Source organism: Pteropus medius, unplaced genomic scaffold (genome assembly GCF_902729225.1).
Source record: "Pteropus medius unplaced genomic scaffold, Ma_sr-lr_union100, whole genome shotgun sequence".
In the NCBI taxonomy this organism is placed as follows: Eukaryota; Metazoa; Chordata; class Mammalia; order Chiroptera; family Pteropodidae; genus Pteropus; species Pteropus medius.
The window spans coordinates 35479540-35504422 of NW_024355205.1; the positions used below are offsets into that span (position 1 = coordinate 35479540).

Sequence of the window (24883 nt, forward strand, 5' to 3'; positions counted from 1 at the left end):
ATCTATGTCCCCTGCACCTGGTTGTTCCGGCGGTAGACCCTGCCTCTGACCCATGCCATGGTGATACTGGAGCCCCTCAGGTACCTGGAAACATTAAAATACCGTAGTATCTCAATTAGCCGGATAACTCCGGATTTAGGGTTGTCATGGAAACTGGAACCTTGGTAACAGAGAAGTGAGGCGGTTCCTCTCCCTTCCAAGCACGCAGCACCGCTGTCCCTGACATACACCAATTTTCAGTGCCATGGCCTTGCCTAAGCTAGGCCGTTTTATTTTATATCCACCTTCAGGAACCTAAATTTTCTTCTAAAATACTGAGAATCTGACCTGAATCTGAATAGGAGATGCACACACGTTTCTAGCCATGGACTCAAGTATTAAAATTGAAAACTGGCAGTACGGGTGATGGTTTTGACTATGGCTGAGAGTCAGATTAACTCGAATTTCAACCTTGAATTTCCCATTTATACGTTTTTTGACCTGGTGACTTATTTGCCCTAAGGTTCAAACGCCTTCTGTTTAAGGTGGGCTCAAGGATGCCTCGGAGAGTCATGAAGATTGGCCGAGAGGGCAGCTCAGGCGCGGTCGGTGACACTAAGGCGCCGCTCAACTCCAGGGGGCGGCACTCTCACGGACGTTGTAGGGGTGGGGCTCCTGAACCGGGGCGGACCCAGTGACCCGGCAAAGGCCCAGTTCGTACATTTATCACTCATTCGGTCTTCTCGTGATAGAACGATCGTAAATCAAGTCTACGAAGAGGTCCAAGAATGGGGCCCCTCATTACCCGAGCCCTGCGGCCTCGGTGCCACCAGCACCACCGCTGGGGTCCTGCCGAATCCCAGAGGCCTGTTTGGTGTGAAAGCCTCGGGACAGGGAGGAAGCCAAGCAGAGACACGCGCCCCCACATTCCCCGAGCTCCCGGGGCGCGCACTCGCCCGGAGCGCCGGGCCTCGGAGTCCTGGGCCACCGCGGTCCTGGAAGGGCGGGCGAGCGGCAGCCGTGTGACAGCGGGTGGCGAGCTAGGTCCTGGGTGGCGAGCTAGGTCCTGGGTCCCGAGCTAGGTCCGGGCCGGAAAAAGCCAGCTCCGCCCCCGCCCTCCTTCCCTTCTCCCCTCCCTCCCTCCCCTCGCCCCGCCTGCCCCTCCGCGGCTCCGCCCCCGCCCCCTCCGCGCCCTGCCCCCAGCCCCTCCTCCGCGCCCTGCGGCCGCGTCCCCTCCCTCCTCCCCCAGATCCTGAAGAGCGCGCGGCGAAGGGGCCGGGCCGGTTACTTCCTCCAGCGGCGGAACGGAGCGCAGTGCGCCCCGACCCCGAGCGCGCAGAGCCGCCCGCTCGCCCGTCCGCCCGCGCCCCGGCCCCCGCGGCGCCCCGCAGCGCCCCACGCGAGCCCCGGCCCGGCCGCGCTCGCCCTCGCCCTCGCCCTCGCCCTCGCCCAGCGCGCCCCGAGGAGCGCGGGCCGCGAGCGGCGCCACCCGACCGTGCGCCGGCCCTGCCCGAAGCGGCGCGGTAAGAGCGGGGTCCGCGGGGTCCGGGTGCGCGCGGGGGTCTGCGAACAGCGTTCTGCGGCGCCGGCTCCTCTCCCCGGGGACCCAGAAACCCGGCAGGGACGTGGGGAGCGCCGAGGTCCGGATCTGGGGTCAGGAAGGGGTGGCGGCGACTCCTGGGGTTCGGGGGTCGCGTGTCTGCGTGGCGTGCCACTCCAGGCTGGTGTTCCGGGTGGCCGCGTGGCTTTTGGGACCGTAGGGACGCGGGGCCCAGGGCAGGGTGCGGGGTGGGCCGGGCCGTGACGCGCGGAGCCGGCTGCGAACTTGGGCCGCGCGGCCCCGGGGTCGCCGAGCCGTCTGGGGCGGGGACGCACCGGCTCGACTCACCGGATTTTGTTTTTAAAAGGAATCGCGGGCCTGGTGGGGGCTCCTGCCAGTGGGCGCCCGGGGACCTGATTTCGGGAAGGGGCTGGGGGACGCGGGAGAGGGCGCCCAGGTGTGCGGGTGACTTACTGGAGGGAGCCGGGCCTAGGAGGAGCTGGGGCGCCCTGCGCCTAAAACACCTGGAGGCTGCGGCTCCCCGAAAACGCAGGGCCCCTCGGTCACCTGCTGGACCACGTCCAGGGCGTCCGACGAGGAAGGCGCGGGGAGGGCAAGGCCCCCGCGGGCGCCCCAGGACTGCTGGATCCGGGCCCCTCGGCCCTGCGATGTCGGAAATGAGAACGTGGGTGCGCAAGGCTGCCTTTATTTTCTCGTTCTTAACGCGTTTTGAGTGACGGTATCAGCGTTTGTGCGTGGTGTGTGTGTGTGTGTGTGTTTTAATCACAGGAGACTTTTTATATTGGCCTATATTCAATTTCAGGGTAGCCTAAAATAGTAGTTGACATGTTACTTATTTAGAAAGTAAAGAAGTGAGCAATCCCCTTTGGAGATAAGAGTAATTTATTTTAATTCACCATTAAGAGAATGTGCTGGACAATGGGACCGACTTTGCGCTGTCTGCCTGTCCACACCGCCACCCATCAGAGAGATAAATCTCCAAGTTAAGGTTTATTACAATTCTGAGTAATATCATAGCACAGTAAACGTTAGCGCCCTGCACTCTGCAGGGAGGTGCAGGGAGGTATTCAGGCTCTCCTTGTTGGGATTAGTCTTTCTTCTTGCTAATGTGATATTTCAAAGGAAAAGCAAACCGGCTTTCAAAAGTGCATTTTGGGTGTTTTGTTTTCTGGGGTTTTTTTGTAAATTTTTCCCCCAGGTTTACTTAAATACAAACATGTGCTCCAATCTCACTTAAGTGATCACTTGTTCCAATAAGGGCACTGTTATCAGCCAAGATCTGCTCGTTTTAAAATTTAACTGTATTCAGCTCTTACATTTCTTCCATTCCTTTCTAATTTTTTTGTTGTTGTTCACAAGCAGCGAGCCATTATTAGGGTGACACCAAAAGGACCCAAATTTGAAATTGGTTCCTGTGGAGAAACTTGGCCTGTCTGCCACCGTAATGAGCCATGTTGACTAAAATAAGTGAACTTAAATTTGATTAGTTCTGTGTCTGCCTGAAACCATTGGTAGAGTGCTTTGATTCTGCATGGTTTTTACAAAACAAATTAAAAGCTGGACAACAAAAGAATTCTATTCTGCAGCTAGTAATTACAGCTGTTTATGTGGGCGGCAGACCGCCTTTTCTCCTAGTGTTTGTACACAAAAACCAGGCGAAGCTTTTCCATAGCCTTCGACTTCCATTCTCCATCCGTCTCTGTGACATCTCTGGGAAGCTGGCAAATGTGGAGTGCAATCACCGAGCATCTGCAAACGGATCATAGAAACAGAGCTGGCTTCTGTTTGTGGCTTGTGTATTTAGTCAACAGGTTAACAGGGCTTACTCATTTCATTCGGATAAATGACAGAAGACTCTGAACTAAGGAGCATTTCACGTGGTGAAGAGTTCGCATACAGTCTGACCATGGCCCTGTGCCGTCTCTGCTCTATCGGACGAGCTGGGAGAAGCCATGCCCCCACCGTTCAGGTCATCCTCAGTTGCGATGTGGCCGGCCCTGCGCCCCCTTAGAAGCCCCAGCAGTAGCTGTGTGGTCCTGGGCAAGTTCCGAGAGGTCTCTGGGCCTCTGTTGCCTCACTGTGTCCCATCCGCCTCTCAGGGATGTCGGGTTCAGTGAAGGGGGCAGGTACGGCCCCCCAGCACAGGCGGGACCCTTAGCGAGTAGGGATCTGTCAATGCAGCGATCATTAGCTGCAAATAGTGCCCATGGATGACACGATCTTCCCGGTGGAGATTCTGAGCAAGCGTGGCCCCCCCTTTGATGGAGACAGCCCCTCCGCTGCACTGTTATTTCTTTCCAGTGCTCTCCAGCCTCCCCTGGCCACCGTAGTTACCTGCTCCTTGAGAGTTTTAACAGCCCTCTCCAGTCCCTCTGGCCGCCCCTGCGGCCGACTCTCCTCCCACGCTGCCTTTCCAGCCAAGGTGGGGGGGGGACGCACGCGAGCCCCGAGTTGTTGGGAGGTCTGGTTTATCCATAATGTTGGCCAGAAAGAAGAAACGAGAGCACAGACTCCACTTCGATACAGGAAAATGTGCCATTTGCCACCCCCAGTAAGTGCTGTGAGCTGTACAATGTTTTAATTACTCAGAGTCGGTTGTAACAGGTGGGAGCCAGTGGAGATCATGGGGTGAGCAATTAGCGGGACTCGGAAGGCTTCCGTGCAGGCCTCAGTTCAGGTCCGTGGCCAGGAAGCCGGGAGGGGGGAGGGGGAGCACCCCAAAGGGCAAAGGTTGCTGTGATCAACGCTAAGCTAGGTTATTTGAAAATGAGTTGTAGTTACTCTGTTTTGTTTTGTTTTGTTTTATCGCGCTGGTGGCATTATCTAGGTACCCTTCTCACTTATCAATATCCAACTTCCCTGGCCAATTACATTTCAAGGTCCCAAATAAGTTCTCAGTCTATTACAGCACTGTCCAGTTGCAAGCCACATCTGTAACTATCAATTTTCTAATGGCCACATTAAATCTATAAAAGATATTAACTTCAGTATATTTCCATTCACTGAAGATATTCAAAATACTACATAAACATGCAGTAAACGTAAAGATGTTACTGCGATATGTTGCTTCTATTGACGGGATCTGTGAAATCGTCATATGTACATTTGACAGTCCACCCGGCGCCACGCGCCAGGCACTGGCTCAGTAGCCACACGTGGCTGATGGCTGCCTCGTTGGTCAGCCCAGGTCTATCAAAGCTAGTGCAGCAGATCTGAGATCAGAATCACTAGTTTCTGAAGAAGCGCATGGCTGAGCGCCTCGCCAAGCAGAGCCATACAACACGAGAGAAGCTGGGACGGTCCAGGAGGGTTTAAAGTGGAACAGGGGTTCTGCCTTGGATCTGCCTCCTGGACCACGGCTTCCTCACACTTTGGGCCATGTGTGGTGGGGTCTGCCATGGCTCCTCCCAGGATGCCTTTCTCAAAACAGCTGGAGCTGCCCGGGGCAGGTGGCCCACGGTCCGCCAGGCTCCCCTCCGGGCCCACACCCTGAGCTGACCTTGGATGTGGCCGTGAACAGCAGCTCCTCCCACCCCCGTCTCAGACTGCCCCAGGGGCTCTGAGCAGCCAGCCAGAAAGGGACTTTATCTGTGTGCCTCCTACCTAAGCGGAATTCAGTGGGGAATCCGCATTATTATTTAACTACGTAAATAGCACACCCTTTGTGAGAAAGGCCTTTTAAATAAGAATTCCTGGCATTTGGTTCTGAATAACGGTCAGGCTGTGGAACTTGACAGACTTGGGCCGGAATTCAGTGTGAAGACGCCTTAAAAACTGGTACCTGATTCGTTGTCTGACTCTTCCCTTTTTCTCCTTTTCCCTTTTTTTTTTTTTTTAAGATGAATGATTTTGGAATCAAGAACATGGACCAGGTGGCCCCTGTGTCTGACAGTTACAGAGGGACGCTCAAGGTGAGTAAGCAAGTTTAACTAAAAGTTGTTGTTTTTCATTGGAAAGCTCAATCTCTCGAAGGAAAAACAAAGGCCTGAGGTCCCAGAAGACCGGTTCTGGCCTCAGTTCTCAGTTTACTGGCTCTGTGACTCTGGGCTGTTTGCCTAACCTCTCTGGGCCTCGGCTTTCTGTAAAGTGGGATCCAGGTGCTTATTCTACATGTTCTGTCTAAGACGCGAAACCACTTAATTTGTAGAAGGGGAGGCCTGTGCAGTTTATTTCTGAGATTCCTGCCATGTGGAAAAGCTTGCGGTTTGTCCCTCCGCAGAGCTGGGGAGGCTGTGCCTTCTCTTCCCCCCAGAAGATGCGAAGGCTGTTTCTGCAGTGAAGGAGGCGGGCAGGCTTCCATCAAAAGGGGCAGAGCCCTCTGCCTGTTTCTGTAAACCAAGAAACGTTAAAGATGAAAGCCTTCTGTGCTGCATAACAAAAACAAATTGCACATGGCTTCTATCTTAATTCCTCTGGGGAACATTCTTTAACAGCACAAACCGATAATTTCCTATTTGCCTTCTACACACGTGAGAGTGAGATGTGAGAGATTTGATTGTTTTTAGCTTTGTGTAGTAAACATGTCTCAGAAGCGGTGATTTTAGATCAGCGTCCTCTGAGCTCAGTGTCTTTATAAATGTCTGTCTGTCTGTCTCTCTCTCTCTCTCTGGCATGGTGTATTTTCCTTCATAGGACACCGTGAGGTCTGATGGATCCCCAAGAGCCAAAAATTGGCCCACTGCCTTTCTTACGGAGGCTGTCCAGCTTCAGGCTAGGAGTCTTCTTGTGTGATTTGGTCAGATGTTTTCGGCCTGGCAGAAACCATACAAGACATACCAACTTTGAAACCATACCACTAGAAAGAAAAAATTCTTCTGTAAATTAAAAAAATGTGGTGATGTCCATGTGATTTCTGAGTGAAGAAACAGCTACTAAAATTGGTGTGTTGAAATGTGTAGCAAGAATTTGTATTGTTTTTTGACTTCCTGATTTTTAAAAAAAAGAACTTACAGTTGGCCAAGGAAAGGCCTTTCTTAGTCACCTGGGCATCGCTAGTGGAAATTTTAAAAATCGATTGGCTATTGCACCCTAAATTAGTCCAAAATTGTAAAGTAGCATACAAATCTAGATGAGTATTTTATACTAGCCTCAAGGATTTTTCCCTTGATGTCTTGGGACATCCGTTGGTAATCGTTGCTGTGGATTTGGGGGCGGAGGTGGGGGGGACTCCATCGTTGGGACATCATTGTTTTGAGTGTTTGGGGCTGAGCTCCAGCTTCTCCTTACCCTCTTGGGTAATGCGTCACTCATCCATTGTTTCTGCATTTCTAAGAAAGCACACAAACCGATTTTATTTGTAAATGTGTTACACATATTTTTATTGATGACTCAACCAATGGGTCATTGTATTACACATAACATGGGATTTCCAGCTTATGTTGGAAAAAGATCATCTTTCTTCACGTTTTTCCCTCAACAAGTGAGGCAATGATGAATCAAGACCTAACTGTTACTTGTAAACAAGCCTTACTTAAAAGGCTGTTTCATAGATGTTAGATCGGATGATCAGAAATACAGACAGAATGTGGTTTGATCTTTCTCTGTGTTCTCTCTCTTTTTCTTTCTCCCAAACCGTGGATAATTTAACTTTAAACCTATATCTGTCAAAAGTCATTCCCCATAGTAGATGATGGTGTGGGGGAAGGAGTCTTTTTAATACTCTTTACTTTTATAAAATTAAACCTTAAGCGTTTTTCTCATATGTTTTACTATTTTCTGAATCGTTGGAGTTGATGAAGAAAAACATCTAGCTTGAGTTAAAATTGTGGTGTTGTAGACACTTCAAAATGAATGCTGCACAGATCATGGATCGTTTGATTCCCAATTACCATTCAGTCATTGGCTTTTTGTTTTAGCTGCAGTGACCTAAAACTGTCTTGCCAATGGTCGTTTTTCTTATACTCATGGACTGATTGCATTTCTCTCCGATCTACATAGCGGGAGGGCCAGGAGTTTGGACCAGGTGGTCTCTGAGGCCCCTCTCAGCTCTGTTCTTCTAAGATTTTAGTATTTTTAGATGTGTTGACTTAACTTATTAACTTAAGTGAATTAGGCCATTAAAAATAAATTCCCAGTCATTCTGACTCTGCGTGGGTGATTAAAGGACCCAGAGTGAAACAGAGTCCTTTTGGTCACTTGGCCCATCCAAGGAGAGTCTCTTTGGAGTGCCGCTGGTCCGTTCCAGGTGTGGCTTTAGGTCCGTTCCAGGTGCGGCTTTATCATGGCCGGTTTAATCAGGCCATATCAGTGAGGTCGCCCAGGGATCACTTTGAAAACGTAATTAACAAAGTGTAAATATTACATTTCCATTTCCCTTTCCGTCCCTTGCCGCAGCGCCAGCCAGCCTTCGACGCCTTCGACGGGTCCCTGTTTGCTGTTTTTCCGTCCCTGAGTGAAGAACAAGCCCTCCAAGAAGTGCCCACGGGCCTGGATGCCATTTCTCACGGTAACGTGCTCCCCAGACTCGCCTAAGCCGCGCGGTTCATAAAGACACGGCAGTTCATCAGCGATGATTCTGGTGTTGTGTCTTTGCTCTGAAAAGTCAGATGTGGCTCTGGGCTTGAGCCTGGTGATGTGTTCCTGGTGTCTGCCCCTGCCAGACGCACCCCAGAGAGAGCAAATGTCCTGCTCTTGGCAAACAGCAGGCAACTCTGAGGTTTCTTTTTTCTTTTCTTTTTTTTTTTTTAACGCCTACAGCACCTGGTCTTCCTAGGCGGTCTCCCATCCAAGTACTAACCAGGCCCGACCCTGCTTAGCTTCCGAGATCAGACGGCATGTGTTCGGGGTGGCGTGGCCGTGTGAGGTTTTCATTAGGATGTTTTCAGCTTCACAGCTCTCGGGTCCCCTCTGCAAAGCAGACCCCAGTGCAGATGAAAATGCACCCCAACTTTTCATTCTTGAGTCGCATCTAGATCATCCCCTCTGGAGTTTTGGGGCAACTAATTATTATTCTCGCTAACCTTTACCCATCTGTATTTACTTTCGTAGTTCATAATGTCATTGTTTATTCTTCATAAAGGCCCAGCACGTCAGATAATGCCTGTGCCACTACTGTGATAGAGTTATTAGCTAGAAACATTCCAGAGATTACTTTGTCATATGAAGTAGGTGCTACAAAATACAGCCCAGAAAATTAATTAAAACACATGTGCTTACGTAAGCATGCCATCATGTGACGGTCATTTATCATTCTTGAAATTGCTGGGGGAATCCAGAGAAGATTGTTTTTCAATAAAAATTGAAGGCATGCCAACTTTACGGGTGTGAAGGGCCGTGTGCTCATACTATGCTCCAAGTCTCTGCCTGCTGCTTAGTTGAATTAATTTCCAAATAATGTATTGACAATTCCTTAAGCCTTTTGGCCAAAAACCACACGATTTCTGTCATTGTCGAAAATTTAAAATAGACTTAAGTAGACATTTTACGGAGGCATAACCGCTTGATGAAATAAAAGTTGAGTTTTGCTTTACATGCCTTTAATCAGTGACGTTACGAGACAGACATATAATAGTTCTTCAATTTCACTTAAAAAATTTTTGTCGTTGTTAATAATTGGCGTTCGCTTAAGGAATTGTGTCAAGGTTCGAGGTCAGAATTGTCTTCCTCGGCACTAAGTTTTCTCCCCTGGACCCTCCGTCTGGCGTCGCCCGCTCAGAACCCTGACGTTCCCTGGCTTGCTTTCTAGACGCTGCCAGCTGCGAACTGCCCTTGCTGACGCCGTGCAGCAAGGCCGTGATGAGCCAAGCCTTGAAGGCCACCTTCAGCGGCTTCCAGAAGGAGCAGCGCCGCCTGGGCATCCCCAAGAGTGAGTTCCCGCCTCGGAGCCGCTCCTCCGAACCCGCGCTGTCCTGGGCAGGCGAACTTGGCTGCCGCTACCTTGAAGGGGGGTTCTCTTCTTACGTAAGCCTTTGCGTCAGGCATCGTGCCAACAGTGGCAGAGACTTGGTTCCCCCGAGCCAGTTTTGGTTCCGATCCAGCCAGCCGAACCCTGAACTCTAGCACAGTCATCAGCGTCTCAGAATTCGCCTGGGGGTCTCACTCATGGCGTTGGTCTTTGGTGCACGTGCGGAACTCGCGGACGAATCAGGGGTGACTGTGGTCTCACTGCCTCCTGTCACAGTTTCCCCCTTGTGTGTTTCTCTTTTCCTCCTCCCCCGCAGACCCCTGGCTGTGGACGGAGCAGCAAGTATGCCAGTGGCTTCTGTGGGCCACCAACGAGTTCAGTCTGGTGAACGTAAACCTCCAGAGGTTTGGCATGAATGGCCAGGTGTTGTGTAACCTGGGCAAGGAGCGCTTTCTGGAACTGGCACCTGACTTCGTGGGTGACATCCTCTGGGAGCATCTGGAGCAGATGATCAAAGGTACCAGCCCTGAGAGGGAAGAGTGACAGGGAGACCCAGTGCCCTACAACCGTAGGGTCAGAGTTTGAAATGATATAAATTGCCCGAAAACCCCACTGGGGTGAGTCACATTTGCGGCGATGATGATAGGTTTGGATCTAGTTGAGTGTGTGTGGCATCGAGCACAACCACAAGGCAAGAGCTTTAGTCACTGACTCGTTCACTGTCGCTAGCCAGCATTCATCAGAGGAGTACGTGTTGGCCCAGATATGGAGGCTAGCAGGAATTACCTGATTGGTGGCTCGCCTTACAACACGAAAGAAATAAGTCAGCCTCAGTGACAGGGAACCTTTATTCTGACAGACTCCAGGAATTTTATGGTACCTTTTAAGTCCGAATGGATTCTAACAAAAAGAAGTTTTGGGATTTTCTGTTTTTAAACAGATGTAGAAGTCATCAACCTATATTTATACCCTGACACGTTATAGAAAAAACTAGCCACCGAGAAAAGAACTCTCTCTAGAGAGAAAGTCTTGATTCAGACCCGAAGAGAGCATTGAGACTATTGTTAAAAACTACCTTGAGTTAAAAAAGATAAAAATCATAATGAGGGGGTCACTGGTAGAGTCAAACATCTAACAACATTAGCTCATTTGTAGAGTTCAGAGAAATGGAAATGTTCCTCATTTCACCGAACACTGAGTTTCAACATCTCTTACAGACTCAGAATCTTAAAATGACCTTGATTCACTCTCTGGCCCCTTTTAGTTATGACTCCCGAGGGCCAGGGAAACTTATTTTTAAAGACACCCCAATTTTCTCTGAACTCGGACAAGTCCGATCCGCTGAGTTTCTAGTGAAGGTCAGTTTGTTTGTTGGCAAGTTGGGCCTGTGTTTTGCATCATTGGGTGTGAGTCTGTGTGGGTTTGGCTCTGTGGGTGTGGGTGTGGTTACGTGTGTTTGTAGGGAACAGGCAGACACAGAGCCACCAGCCTTTTCCCTTTCGAAGTTCCTGCGCACGTGTGTCCCCGTCAGGGACTCCCACAGCCTGGCAGAACTCTCAGGCTTTGAAGCGATGGCCATAAGCCTCGCAGCGGCAGGAACCAAGTCTGCTTTACTCACCTGCTCCGTTCCCAGCCCCTGCCTGGTACGGGTGGCATGTCACAAATATTTAACGACTGGTTGACGACACGGATGAGTTAAATAGGCCATCTAGACCTTTCAGATTATGCAACAGAAAATTTAACTTTGCCTGTGACAGCATTCGTGTTGGGAAACTTATTCTAGTTATTAGAAAACTGCGTGGTTGTCTCTAGTTTTGTTAAAAGACGTAACGACTTGGAATACCGTTGGATTAAATACGAACCCCTCGATGCATTTCGGTATTGTGAATAACCACATAACAGTGATTCAGAAAGTAACTTTTTTTCCTTGTGCAGTTTTTACCTCCGTTTGCAATCTTATCTCTCCTGTGTCTGTTTTTCAGAAAACCAAGAAAAAACAGAAGATCAGTATGAAGAAAATTCCCACCTCAACTCGGTTCCTCATTGGATCAATAGCAATTCATTAGGTCAGTCCAGCGCACTCTGCCCTTAAGATCTTGATGTTAAGTCATCCTCTTAGCCGGCGGAAGGTCCAAAGGCCCCTTCGAGACCTGCGCTGTCCCAGGTGGTGGCCACGTGTGGCTGCCGAGCTGCTGGGCACTTGGAATGTGGCTGGTCCACTTTGAGATGTGTGGCAAGAACTTGCTGTACACAGGACCCGGCAGTCTCGGCCTGAAACAAAGAATGTAAAATATCTCCTTCCTGATTTTAAAACCATTGATTACCTATTGAAATGATAATTGACATATTAGGTCAAGTAAAGTTTTCAAATTAATTCCCCGTTTCTTTTTACTTTTTTAACGTGGCTACTAAAGAGTTTAACGTTGCGCAAGCGGCCCGCGTGATCTTCGCGTTGGCCGGCGCTGGTCCAGGCCAGGCAGAGAGCGAGGGGCGGAATGGAGTGAGCTGATAGCCATGGTCACGTCTAGTGTGACAAGTGAGAGGCGGCCGGCACAGGAAGTGTGCGGCAAGCAATACTAAATTTGCCGCGAACGCTGGGATTTAAAAGGTGTCGTGGACTCGGGTTCATCCTTTTGGTTGAGCATGGGTGACTGGCGGCCCCCCGGCCAGGGTGAGGAGGGGCGACTGGAGATGCCCCTTAGGAGTCATGTCTTTGGGGGCATAGCACTTCATCTACGTGAGTCTTACTATCCTCGGAAGCCAAAAGGGCCAGTGCCATCCTGGGCATCACGCGAAAGCTCTCGGTGACCTCGAGCGTAGAAATGCTAACACCGAGGCCTTGCAGGCGGGGCCTGGCGCCAGGCGAGGTCTGACAGGCGGGTCCGGAGGCAGCAGGCCTTTTGGAAAAGGGCCAAAAGGCTGGGAAGGGGAATGGCTGAGACAGGCCTGGGAGGAAGCCTGCCCACCAGAGCCTGCATCTCCACGACGTTTTACAGAGGCTGGAGCATGCGGAGCCGCCCGCGTGCGAGGTGGTCGTGACCTTAGCCTAATAGCCCTGGCATCGGTCGCTGTGTTCCAGGTTTCGGAGTGGAGCAGGCGCCCTATGGAGTGCAGACGCAGAATTACCCCAAAGGCGGCCTCCTGGACAGCATGTGCCCGGCGGCGCCCGGCGCCCTCGGCTCTGAGCAGCAGTTCCAGATGTTCCCCAAGGGGCGGCTCAGCACGGTCAGCGTCAGCTGCTGCGCCGTCAGCCAGGACTTCGCGGGCGGCAGCTTGAATCTGCTCACCGGCAGTTCCGGTAAGAAGCGCCTCTGGGCGTCCCTTTCCACGCGGCCATTGGTTTGATTCTGGAAGCCACCGTCAGGGACACGGGCTTTGTCATCGGGAGTCCCGTGTTCGGCCACAGGAGGAGATCAGAGGTCCCGTGTTTTGTGTGACCGGGTCATTGTCCCAGATGCCTGGGTTGCGTAGTGAGCGAGCTCCTCGTGCGTTTCAGGCTGCGGCATGGGCCCTGGGGGTTCTGAGGACACGAGACACAGTTCCCGCGCATGTGGCCGGGGTCCTCCACCCAGTACGGTGTTCAGGGAGACAGTGTAGGAATGCGACAGACTGTGTTTTATGGAGACGTGTATATACACAGTACGCGAGGCTCAGATTATACGAGTGGTTGAATTACCTGTATACACCTGTTTAATGGCCACCCAGGTGGATGGAGGGGTTTCCAGCACCCCAGTAGGCTCTCTCATACCTCTTCCCAGTCAATAGCATCCACACCCCAAGATGAAACCATCGCCCTGACTTTTATCATCATGGTTATTCCTGTTCTTGAACTTGATATAAATAGAGTCGCCTCATCTGTCGTTCCCTTTCGTGCCTGTCTTTTCGCCCATCGTGCTGCCTGAGGTCCACCCATGTCGTTGCATGTGGCCGCCTCTCGTCCCTTTTCACTGCTGCGTAGTACTCCGTCCCTGACTCACCCATCCTGCGGGAGAGTCATCCTGAGGGACAGGCCCGAGAGCAGCTCGAGAGCGTTGTGACAGTCGGAATGGCCGTGCCCGCAGGAACACGGTGGAACGGGGGTGGCGGGCGGTGACGCTGCCGTCCTGCCTCGCAGCAGTAGGGCGGGACGCGGCTTTGTCCTGGAGGAGTCAGGGTGCCCGGTTGTCGCCGCCAGGGACGCCCGGAGAGCAGGACGCTGCCGAGAGCGGCGCCGACGGCTTCGAGAGCTCGGACTCCCTGCTGCAGTCCTGGAACAGCCAGTCCTCGCTGCTGGACGTGCAACGCGTGCCGTCCTTTGAGAGCTTCGAGGACGACTGCAGCCAGTCCCTGTGCCTCAGCAAGCCGACCATGTCCTTCAAGGACTACATCCAGGAGCGGAGCGACCCGGCGGAGCAGGGCAAACCGGTTATACCCGCGGCCGTGCTGGCCGGCTTCACGGGTGAGTGCGGCTCTGGGGCGCCCACCGCCGCCCCTGCCCGGCCAGGGCGTTTCCGATCTGAGCACGTCGCGTCTACACCCCACGTCCGACCTGGGTGGTGGAATTCCGAATCCAGCCGAGCCGTGTCCCTGAACTTGAGAAAGGCCCAGCTGGCAGGAGCCCTCCCGTGCACAGCTCGGGCGTGGGTGAAAACGCACCGCCCGCTCCCTCACCTGGGATGAGCTCGCCATTCCGGACGGGGGGCGGGGGCCGGGGCCTCCCGGCCTTTGCCTCTGACTCACCCCCTTGGGGAACGTCAAAGAATGTAAACTGGCCCCGGGAGGGGCAGCAGGTCAGCCTCAAATAACTCAGGACTGTTGACTTTTTCTGTTTCTAAAACCCATCTTATTTTTAAGGTTTGGGCAAGAGCTATTCTAGGCAAGGGACAAATATTAAAGCTGTTTTTAGAACCAGATATTTCCAGCACTTTAGCGAAAATGCCGAGAGTTTTTTTTTTAATTGCTTTATGTCCTTAAATGAGCTTTTTTTTTTTTTTTTTTTTTTCATATTTTGACCATATGGAGCCACTGGGGTTTAAAAATACCTACTTAAAAAAAAAAATCTGATAGGTTAAAAATAAGAACATGTAGGCATTGGGTTTTTTTTTCCCCTGTCACCTAAAACAAACAGCCATGGGGACATGTTGACACGCAGAGTGTGTGAGAACTGGTCTAGTTTTCATGCGCGGGACCCGGGGCCTGATGAGAAAGTAATGCCATTCCGTCAATGCCTTTCGTTTGATCACCGGCTGCCACTGGTGGCCACCTGCTGTGCGCAGGTGCCTGGGCCCGTGGTCAGGAGGCCCGGCGTGGGGTGTCGCCCCATTTTACAGACGGGGAAGCTGGTTCTGTCTGGCTCTGGATCCCTGTGCGAGTGCCTCCCCGACGGCCTTCGCGTCCTGGGAACCGCTGTGTGACGGGCCCAGGGCACGCTGTGGCTCGCCTCTCGTCTGTAGACAGGGCCACCATGATAAGGTGGTGGCTCCAAAGTCAACGCGAGGAGCACTTGGCAGGGGCGGCGGGTGCCACTGAGCCACCCGTGTGACTGAGTCCCAGCTCGAGCCATCTGCCCGCTGTCCTTCTGCGAGAGAGCGCGGGGGGCGAGCCTCGCCCTGCAGTGAAACGCCCCTGCACCCCCTCCCCCACCCCTGCTGCCCCCCTGGGTATTTGTGGAAACAAACGTTGGAAGTTACCAGATGAGGAAGTTACCCAGGGTGAGGGATTTCGATGCCAAGAATAGGCGGCCCTGAATTCCTTTCCAGAAAAGACCAAGCTGAGCACTCGGGGGCCTGGCGACCTTCCCTAGGGGCAGGAGGCACCCGGAGGCTCCTGCTGGTGTCTGGCCTCGTCCTGTTAGCATGCAGGACTGTCAACCAGCACCTGGGATGGCACCTCGACATTGGCACCCGGCGTCAGATGGCTGAAGCCTTGCCGCGTTTTAAGTCTAAAAACACGTAACCCGCCCTCTCCCCCAGGAAGCGGACCTATCCAGCTGTGGCAGTTTCTCCTGGAATTGCTGTCCGACAAGTCCTGCCAGTCATTCATCAGCTGGACGGGGGACGGATGGGAGTTTAAGCTGGCTGACCCCGACGAGGTACGGCCAGCACCTGGGCTCACAGGTGCAGCTCCCTGGGCACCGGAAGGCGTCCCAGGCCTGGCTGGCTCCGTCGACAGGTGTACGGTGTCTGTGCACGCATGTTGCCACGTTCACCGTCTCGCTCTGCCATTGAATAAGAAGGCGCAGGCGGTAAACTGAGGCTCTCTCCTGACCGTGCAAACGTGTCTTGGGGAGTCTGCCATTTTCTGTTGGGGGGATCGAGCCTCAGTACACGATGCAGGCTCTCCCGCGGGGCTTCCTCGGCCCTCAGCTGAGCACAGCAGAGCTGCCCCCGTCCCGTCTGGAGCAGAAAGCCAAGGGCGCATCCAGTACCCGTCCCTCAGGGACGGCATTGGAGAAGCCGGGTCTCTGCACGGATAAAGTGCAGTCTGTCATCTCCCCGGCCCCTTGGCAATGTCACATCGTTCAGAACCCCACTCCGCAGCTGTCAATGGCAGAGGCAAGAGGCGAGGGGACACAGGGTTCCCCTTGTCTCAGCCACACACACGCACACGCACACACACACACACACACACACACACACACACACACACGATTCTGAACCCTTGGCTCCCAGGAGGTTTTACTGAGCAGGGGGCCACGAGAGCCCTGTACCCGACAGTGCTGAGGGTGGAGAATCTGCCGAAGGACACAGGGCCCTGCGCAGCACCTGTCCTAAACAGGTGGCACCGTGGGGTCCCTTCGCAGTGGGCAGGTCCTTCCGGGCGAGCGCTCGTCAGCGTCATGCTCGGGGGAGAGCTTCTCCCTTTTTCTTAATCGCCAAGTAGAACCGAACTCTCCACGGTCTGTGTCCCCCACAGGTGGCCCGCCGGTGGGGCAAGAGGAAAAATAAGCCCAAGATGAACTACGAGAAGCTGAGCCGGGGTCTGCGCTATTACTACGACAAGAACATCATCCACAAGACGTCGGGGAAGCGCTACGTGTACCGCTTCGTGTGCGACCTGCAGAACCTGCTGGGCTTCACGCCCGAGGAACTGCATGCCATCCTGGGCGTCCAGCCGGACACGGAGGACTGAGGCCCCGGGGGACCGCGTGCAGGGCCATCGTGACTGGCTGCGCCCAGGACCCTGCCAGGCCAGACTGAACGCGCCCGGGAACGTGGCCCAGAATCACCTGGAACCTCGGCTCTTCGCCCAACAGCGCGGTCTCTCGCGCGTCCAGAGCCTGCGGACAGGAAAACGCTGTTTATACCGCGATGACATTGAAGTGGCCGAGAGGGCAGCACCGGGAAGCCACCCGGCCTCCGCCCGGGCCGTGTGACAGGATCGCTCAGGCTGCCGGAGGGAGCGTGTCGTGGACACACACGGTTTGGGGTTTTCTTTTGCCTTTGGCAACCAGGAATCACAAATGCAGAAGCGTCTCCTTCAGAGGGCGGGAGGGGCGAGGAAACCATGTGTCATTTCAGAAGTCGGTTTTGTATATACGACTGTAATCTTATAGTTGTCAGAATCCTCTCACAGTTCTATTTAACAGAAATTGTATATTGTAATTTAAAATAATTATCTAACTATGTGAAATAAGAGTGCGTAACGGCATTTTGCAAACATTTAGTCTGCCTACAGGAATGAGGTCTAAGAGGGTTAATCCCCGTTTTCTTTGTGTTTCGTTTTGTTTTGTTTTGTTTTGCCTGGGTTATTATCTGGCAAGAACTTTTGTACATTTGGGAATTTTTATAAGAAACTTGCTGTTATTATCCAGGGGCACAATGTGGCCTCTGCTTTCTCCTTTAATTGTAATGTAAAAGCTGTAAAGCAGTATTTTTCTTGACAAATGGCATCTGTTGTCCATTTCTTCGCATGCCTTTAAATCAGTTGATACGCAAAACTCATTGCCTAGTTCAACTGTGTGCCCCCCCCACACTGCCCTCCCCGGCAGCTCTTTCCACCCCGTGCCCCATTTCCAAGCCCCGAATTATTCTGTGTGATTAAGAATACTATTTTTGGAAATACGCAACTCCTTTTCAGAGATCAGGCGGGATTTAACATAGCTATTTTTACTGTAAAAGTAACTCACTGGGGGGAAAAAATGTAATTTGTAAGAAAGCTTTATTTTTTATCAGCTCACGTAAAGAGCTGGAGGTTCGGGGAGCGGAGGAATCTTTGTTCAAACCTCTCAGCCACAAATGCAGCACGATTTGTCTCGTCCCTGTTCCCCATTGAGTCGGGCTGTCTGGGTACCAGGCTTCCCGATCTGCTCAGCCTCCACAGCAAGACGGTTCTGTTTCTGTCTGATTTTCTTGGACGCAGACTAACCAGAGGCCAGGAGGGAAAACGAGGTGGGCAAGAGCATTGGAATAGCTCGCGGTGGAGACTCTCATGGTGGTTTCTAAGGCGCGCATGGGCCAGTGTGTGTTTCTGGCCTTCGTAAATGATCCGGCCCAGTTGGTCTCGAAATGGACAGGCTTCACTAGCAATGAGAGGACCCTGGGACCAGTGGCTGACAGCTCTAAGGACTCATTTGTGGGATGAGAGCACGTGTGATCGGCTGGAAGGGTGGACTGGGGAGAGCGAAGCCGGCTCGAGACCCCCTCGAGACAGTTTCCGGTATCTTGAAACACAGGATGGTTCTCTCAGGCAGGACCGTTCATCGTGCAGACATCTGTGACATCCACAGACATGTGACCAGGAATGTTGGTCATGCTGCCAAAACATATCTCAGCCATTGGCTCGTTTTACGTGGGGCTGAACCACATGAAATCACCAGTATTTGTTGCTTTTTTTTAACCCACGTGGTTGGCAGTTTCATGTGGTCCAACCTAATCGTGATGGGAACTGAAGTTCATTGTAAACCTTTGGCATATGGGAATGAACGGAACTTAAGTATAAAAATTTTGTAATTTGGCCGTTGCTTTCTCCAATAATAAAGTATTTTGTTTATATAAACTCCTCCTCGTCAGAGTCTTCATTCTTGGCATGCCTCCCACCCCAGCGTGGAGGAGGCGGAGTGAGGATTTGGCACTTAGGGCCACTGCCCACTCAGCAGCTTTCGGTCATCGAGGGTCACATGGCTGTTTAACCGATTTTACACACAGGCCACCTGGTAAATCACGACCAAGCCGAAATTCCCAAACAGCGTGCGTTCCTTAAAGCGAAAAATTATTTTAAGAAGGGATCGGAATGAGAAGGTTCAGGTTCTTGTCTTTGCCAGGGGCTTGGCAGAAATAACAGAAGGGAGTTGAGGGTGTTTACGTTCGAGAACATCAGGGTCTGAGGGTCAAGGGCTTCTGTAGTGGAGGCCATGACTCGACATTGCTGAGCTGACTTAACCCGGAAAGGAAGGTGACGGTCTCCGGACACTTGTCCTCAAACTCATTCTCAGGACTTCTTTCCACTCTTCGAAATTTGTGAGAATGCCAACAGACTTAGGTGGATTACATCAGAAGTGTGCTGCATGGAGCCAGCTCACCGAGGGCTAGTGAGAGCTGACAGGGCACCTCTCTGTAACTCTGTGTCGCCGACGTGTTGGTAGCTTGAACTTGGCCGTGATGAGAGTGATCACACCGTGAAATCAGCAAACGCTACAAATAAGGGCTCTCCCAACCCCCCTCAGGGAGGTGGTGGTTAAACATGACCAGCACACCGCTGGTCATCAATATTTACCGGATTATAAATTCAAACACATTTTCAAATATGATCGATTTTTAAAATGATATAGTACATCTTAACATTTTCATGAACAATAACTACTTTTCAAAGAAAGTGAGAATGGCATTGTTTTTCTTGTTTGTGAATCTCGATATCTGCTTCCATAGAGGAGCTAGATTCAGTCTGTTGTGATATTTTTTGAAGAAAATCACGCTTCACACAGATATGTACTTGTAAGAGGGAGGAGTTCTTAATAGCTGTTTCAGTTCATTGTAGATACTGTTTTATACAACACCAAAACTGATGAATGGTAGTTTCTTAAAGGTTAATTGCACTTGGAATATGAAACCATATCAATAAACCTTCCTGCAGTTACCATAAACCCCACCGGTCTGTCTTGCACTTTGAATGGATCTTGTACCCATATGTGATTTTGTAATATCATGCATTAGTCACATGGGAAAACCTGCTTCAAAATGTTGACACAGTTTAATAGTCAATGTCAAGCAATCATATTAGTTATTATCGCCACCAATTTCATCAGCAAAGTACCAGGAAGCTATCAAGCTCACAGGGGCAGATACAAATTTTCAAAAATTCAAATTTGCACTTGAAAGCTCAAATTTTATTATTGGCAACAAACACCGAGTTTTCTTTGACGTGACAGACCCATTCATTTACTTTTGAGGAAATAACCTATCAAATATCCAAGTCTGAAAAAACGTAATTTGTTGGTTGTTCTTTCAATAATAACAGTGTTCATGAATAAAGGGGATAGTTTAGCTTGCAACTCAAGTTCTTTTTTTTAAGATAGTATAAACATATTAAATTTAAAATTAAATATAAAAGCATTTTCATAATTTTTATTTTTCAAACACATGCTATATCAGTTTCGGATATACAGTACAGTGGTTAGACATTTATATACCTTATAAAGTGACCACCCCAATAAGTCTAACGCCCACCTGGCACCATACATAGTTACTGCAATATTACTATGTTCTTTATGAGCACTTTTCATTTTATTACCCAGGAATTATCGACGTATTCATAAAATTGATTTTTACTGCTTCATGAAGGGCTTTTTTGAATGAGACTGGTATTTTTTTTCCTGCAAGCACACAGTGGTGATGATTGCAATGACCGCTAGCATTGTTTAGCGTCAAGTCCCCAGCAATTTCGTCCACCTTTGCTTTTATACCATCAAGGCAAATGTTGACACAGGAAAAAGGGCAAACAATATTATCACGAAAATCATTTTGACTGTGAGGGTCCCTCTGAAAGGGTGTCCTAGACCCTCAGTTGTCTGTGGCCCTCACTTCGAGACCCGTTCTAGAAATCAAAGGGGTGTAACTGGGCTGGTCGGGGGGCAGGGAAGGACAGCTTTCCTTCCCCCTCTCTAATCCACTGTCCACTCTTCCAGGCTTCCCCTTTCATAGCCAGTCAAGACAAAACATTTTTTTTTTTTAATTTAAAGCAAAAAGTGCTGTCTAATGTTCTGCGTGATAAACTCCACTCACACAGGGTTGCGGATGCTCTAAGTCCTTCTACCACCCTTCACCGTCCTTTCTCATCTTCAACTCCAATTACAAACCTTTAAAAAAAAATAGAAAAAAATGTATCTTTTATCTCATTTTTGTTTAAATTCATTTTTCTTGACATACTCAAAACCAAGATCGCGAAGAGACGAGCTATGCGTGGCCCGTCTTCCAGCTTTTCCACAGGATGGAGAAGAAGCGACATCGAATCACCTTTAGCCTCCCCTGTCGTGTGCTGGGTTCTCCCTCGTTCAGGGGTCCGGGGTGGCCCGTGGACTTCCAAGGGTGGACGCTCACTGCAAGGCTAGCGGGGCTGCTGGGCTGGGTGTGCAGGGCGCAGGACGTGGGGGCCAGAGGAAGCGGGGAGGAAACGGGGCAGGGTGGGAGCAGCAGATTGTCCCTCCGCCACTTAGGAACCATCAGGCACAGGACGACAGCAGGGCCTTTGTGCCTTGGAGCCCGACCCCAGGTTATCGCTGTGGCACACTGGTCTGTGGCACATGGTGTGATGCCTCTGTGCCTCAGTTTCCCCTCCCTAAACTGGGGTCGCTGGGTGGCAGTGGGTGGATGACTCTGTCATTGGTGAAGATTGTGGGAAGTCAGTGGCCTGGGGGGCTCCCTTTAAGCCGTGAGCAAAGCGTTCCGGCAGGGGTATCTGCAGAGAAAACTCAGCTCCTGACAGCGGCATCGTAAGAAGAAACCCAGGCACAGAGTTCAGCAGTTAGGCCGGCCCTTAACCCAACCAGGACTCAGACCCAGGCCTTCTGTTTCTTAATGTTTTCTCTTGCCATGAAAACCACGCATACTTTGTTTACATCATTATGGGTGCTACCGGGGGGCTCCCCCAAGCTTCCAGTTTCTCCTTCTACAGCCCCAGGTTTGAATTTTAAATTATGCACGAGCCTCCTACCCAAAGAACAGCAGTTCTCATCTATGCAGGAGCTGACAGCAGCCAGTCTAGTCTGAGCAGATGCGAGGATCCCACAATCTGGGCCAGATGTTAATCTGTCTCTTCTGTAAGAGCAGGACAGACGGGTGCAACCCGCAGCAGTGAAGGGGGAAACCCCAAATGGTGATACTCTTCCTGGGCAGGGTTGGAGCGTGAGATGCTGCCTGACATCGGACATCAGGGCGAAGACCAGTTCGGGTCATAAGCTGGTGTGATGACACTTTTGCAACTGACACTGGCTGGCCCCTTGTCGTCGTGCTGTGAGTAACGGCCCCTCCTTGTCTCCCCAAGTCATGTTCAGATGGCAAAACAGCCCGGGATTGCCACATCTGACCCCTGCCAGCTGTATCTGTGTCTCTGGGTTCATACTCTGCATGTATATAACTGGGGCTCAGCATGCACGTGTGTGTTTGCATGGCATGGGGCCAGAAACGCCGATTGTGGGGGACCGAGGCCTGGGCTGGCTGGAGGATGGAGCATGGGAATGAGAGTTCCAACAAGTAGTAAATAGAAAATGAACAGTCGAGCAAAAAAAAAAAAAAAAAAAAAAAATCGTGTGCCAGCTGTGGTCCATCTCCGCATAAGCCCATGAGAAACACCTTCACCACTTGCTGGTAAACTCCACTAGATTGGGTATCGAAGAGGTTCTTTCTCATCGAAACACAGATCTGTAATTAATAATCGTGAAATATGCTAACGCTTGCAAGGCTCACCTTCGTCCATCATCTCCCTGTGACCCTGGGGGGGAACGGGGGTTGGTTTTATCCTGCTCGTTTTACTGATGTGGAAACTGAGGCTTAGAGAGGTTAAAACCCGATGCCAAAACTGGAAGGACTTACCTGGACCCATCGGTGGCCCTGATCAATTGTGCTTGAGGTGCAGACTCTGGCTCGGGGTCGTGGAGGGCTCAGTGGGCTGGAGCCCAAAGCTACCGCCACAGCTGAGGAGCTGGACAGCTTCTCAAAGACGGTCACCCGGATGGCCACCCTCATCCAGCCTCCTCAGTTCCAGGTAATTAACAGCAGTGCTGTAGACCCTCCGGCCTTCCCACTCCGCGCGGGAAGCCGGTCTCCCTGAGGACTGGACATCTTATCTAGAATTCTCAGATCCTGAGCAATCAGACTAGTATTTTTGATCAAATCGGCATGGCCCCGGGGCCTCTGTCTTTCCAAGCTGTGTGTGGGACCCAGAGCTCATGCAGACGGTGGCTCCACCCAGTTTGGTTCATCTTCACGGGCTGGTTTTCGTATTCATCCAGCCGGCCATTCCTTTACAAGCAGTTAGCAAACGCCAGCCACTGGGAATATACAGATCACTGAAAGCCAGTCGAGGAGCCAGTTTCTGGTGACAGAGCCCAAGAGTGAACACGGCGATGGCACGTGGGTTCCACCTTGGCCGGGGCCCCAGCGTGCCGGCCGCATCTGTGGCGTGAGTCTGTAAAGCAGCGATGCGTGTCGTCAGGGCACCTCAGGGCGGGGACAGAATCGGCCTGCCCGGCGCTGCGAGAGCGCTGGCGGCTGGGCTGAAGACGGGCCTACGTCCTCAGAACACTTGTGCACACGCACTCACACACGCTTCCTCCTTCAGTCCCCACCAAACTGCCCCGCTCGTCAGGGTCAGTGTCCTGGAACCGCTGTAACGAAATCCACAGACCGAGCGACTTTGGGTGACTTCAACAACAGAAACATATGGTCTCACGGTTCCAGAAGCCACAAGTCCAAGGTCACGGGGTGGGCCGGGCTGGTTCCCCCTGAGAGCCGTGAGGGAGGATGCGCTCCAGGCCGCCCTCCCTGGCTGGTGGACGATCATCTTCTCCCTGTGTCTCCACGTCAGCTGCCCTCTCAATGTGTCCGCGCCCTAATCTCCCTCTTCGATAAGGCCACCAGTCACGTTGCATTAGGGTCCATCCTGACGACCTCATGTTAACTAGACGGCCTCATGTTAACTCTACGACCTCTGTAAACAAGGTCACAGACTGAGGTGACTGGGGTGTTAAGACTCTAGTATTTGAATTCTGGGAGAACACGGTTCAACCCGGAACATCTCCTAACACTAAGTAAATTAAAATCGGCCAGAGTGGACCCTAGGGACGCCAGTCATACAAGTGGATGCAAATCAGTTGCAAATATATACTACGAACTCAAGGGCAACTACTAAAGTTTTTAAAAAGGAGTGTGATTGATAAAGCTAAGAGTGAAGGTAAAGTAGAAACAGAAACTGTGCAACTCAAACCATAGAAAGCAGACGAAGAGTTAAAGGCCAAAGGAAACAGAACAAGGAAAACAAAGAAAAAAAAACGTCACAGTGTGGTGGGTATTAACACAAATACATCGGTAACCACTTTCAATGTCAATGGCCTGAACACACAGATTGAAACACAGAGACGATCTGAGTAGATTGAGAAACAAGACCCCACTATAACGTTGCCTATGAGAAACCCACTATAACTATAAGACCCAGGGAGGCTAAGGACACAAGGATGGAGAAAGTTTACCAGACCGACACTAACTTTAGGGACCTGGAATCACTGTATTAATATCAGACAAAGCAGACGACAGAGCGAGAAAAATGGTGAGGGTTCGGGGGAGGGAGGGAGGGAAGAGTTGCTGGGGGACTTTTAGGGCACCGAAGCTATTCTGCGGGACACGGTAATGGTGCGTACAGACTTGCGCCTGTTAAAAACCACAGAATGTACCACACGGAGCGAACCCTAATGCACACCGCAGACTTCAGTTGATGACGACGCACTGGTGTGGGTTCACGCCTTGTCACAGCTGTCCCACGCTAGTGCCGGACGCCCACAGTGGGGGATGCTTCGCGGGGGATGCTTCGCGGGGGATGCAGGGGCAATGCGTGAACTCTGTATTTTCCAGTCAAGGTTTTTCTTTAAGCCAAACATGGACCTCAACAAATAAAGTCTAATTAAAATGACTCCGACATTAGGCCATGGGCCACCTCCTCTCCTCGCCACTAAGCTCTATTCTCTCCACTCATGGGGCCCCTCGGCCTGAGCCCTGGCACCCCTCAGGAGCCTGGCCTTGCCGACCGCTATCTCCTTTCCCTCCCCCGTGGAGGGATGGGGCCGGCCTTTCATGGCAGAGTCCCAGGGGACGGACTGGAAGGACCCGGGTCTGCCAGAGGGATGCTGGGAAAATGAGACGTGGTTTAACAACATAAAAGGTGACAAACTGGGCCAAAGGAGGAACATGACCCCTCCCCAGAGGCCACTTTCGAAGACGATTCAGTGGACTGGAGACCCTCCCCTGGACCCCCTTGAGAGGCAAGGGCTGAAGACGGCAGGGCCACACGAGAGAAGGGGCCAGGCCACTGCGCCA

General features: G+C 51.5%; 1 protein-coding gene across 3 annotated transcripts in view; it reads left to right on the forward strand.

Annotated features, from left to right (window-relative positions):
* The window catches only part of ETS2 (ETS proto-oncogene 2, transcription factor), an 18771-nt gene extending 412 nt beyond the window's left edge, over positions 1-18359 (forward strand). Inside the window, exons 1-10 of one of the 3 annotated variants that reach the window (XM_039857424.1) lie at positions 1414-1502; positions 5380-5451; positions 7874-7985; positions 9225-9344; positions 9700-9900; positions 11366-11449; positions 12463-12681; positions 13558-13821; positions 15335-15453; positions 16278-18359. In XM_039857424.1, the coding sequence (XP_039713358.1) occupies positions 5380-5451; positions 7874-7985; positions 9225-9344; positions 9700-9900; positions 11366-11449; positions 12463-12681; positions 13558-13821; positions 15335-15453; positions 16278-16493 (1407 nt within the window). In that variant the 5' untranslated portion in view covers positions 1414-1502 and the 3' untranslated portion in view covers positions 16494-18359. Of the gene's footprint in view, positions 1-1413; positions 1503-3103; positions 3123-5379; positions 5452-7873; positions 7986-9224; positions 9345-9699; positions 9901-11365; positions 11450-12462; positions 12682-13557; positions 13822-15334; positions 15454-16277 lie in introns of those variants that run through there. The other 2 variants (XM_039857425.1, XM_039857423.1) reach the window with 2 other exon arrangements.
* Positions 18360-24883: the final 6524 nt, after the last annotated feature.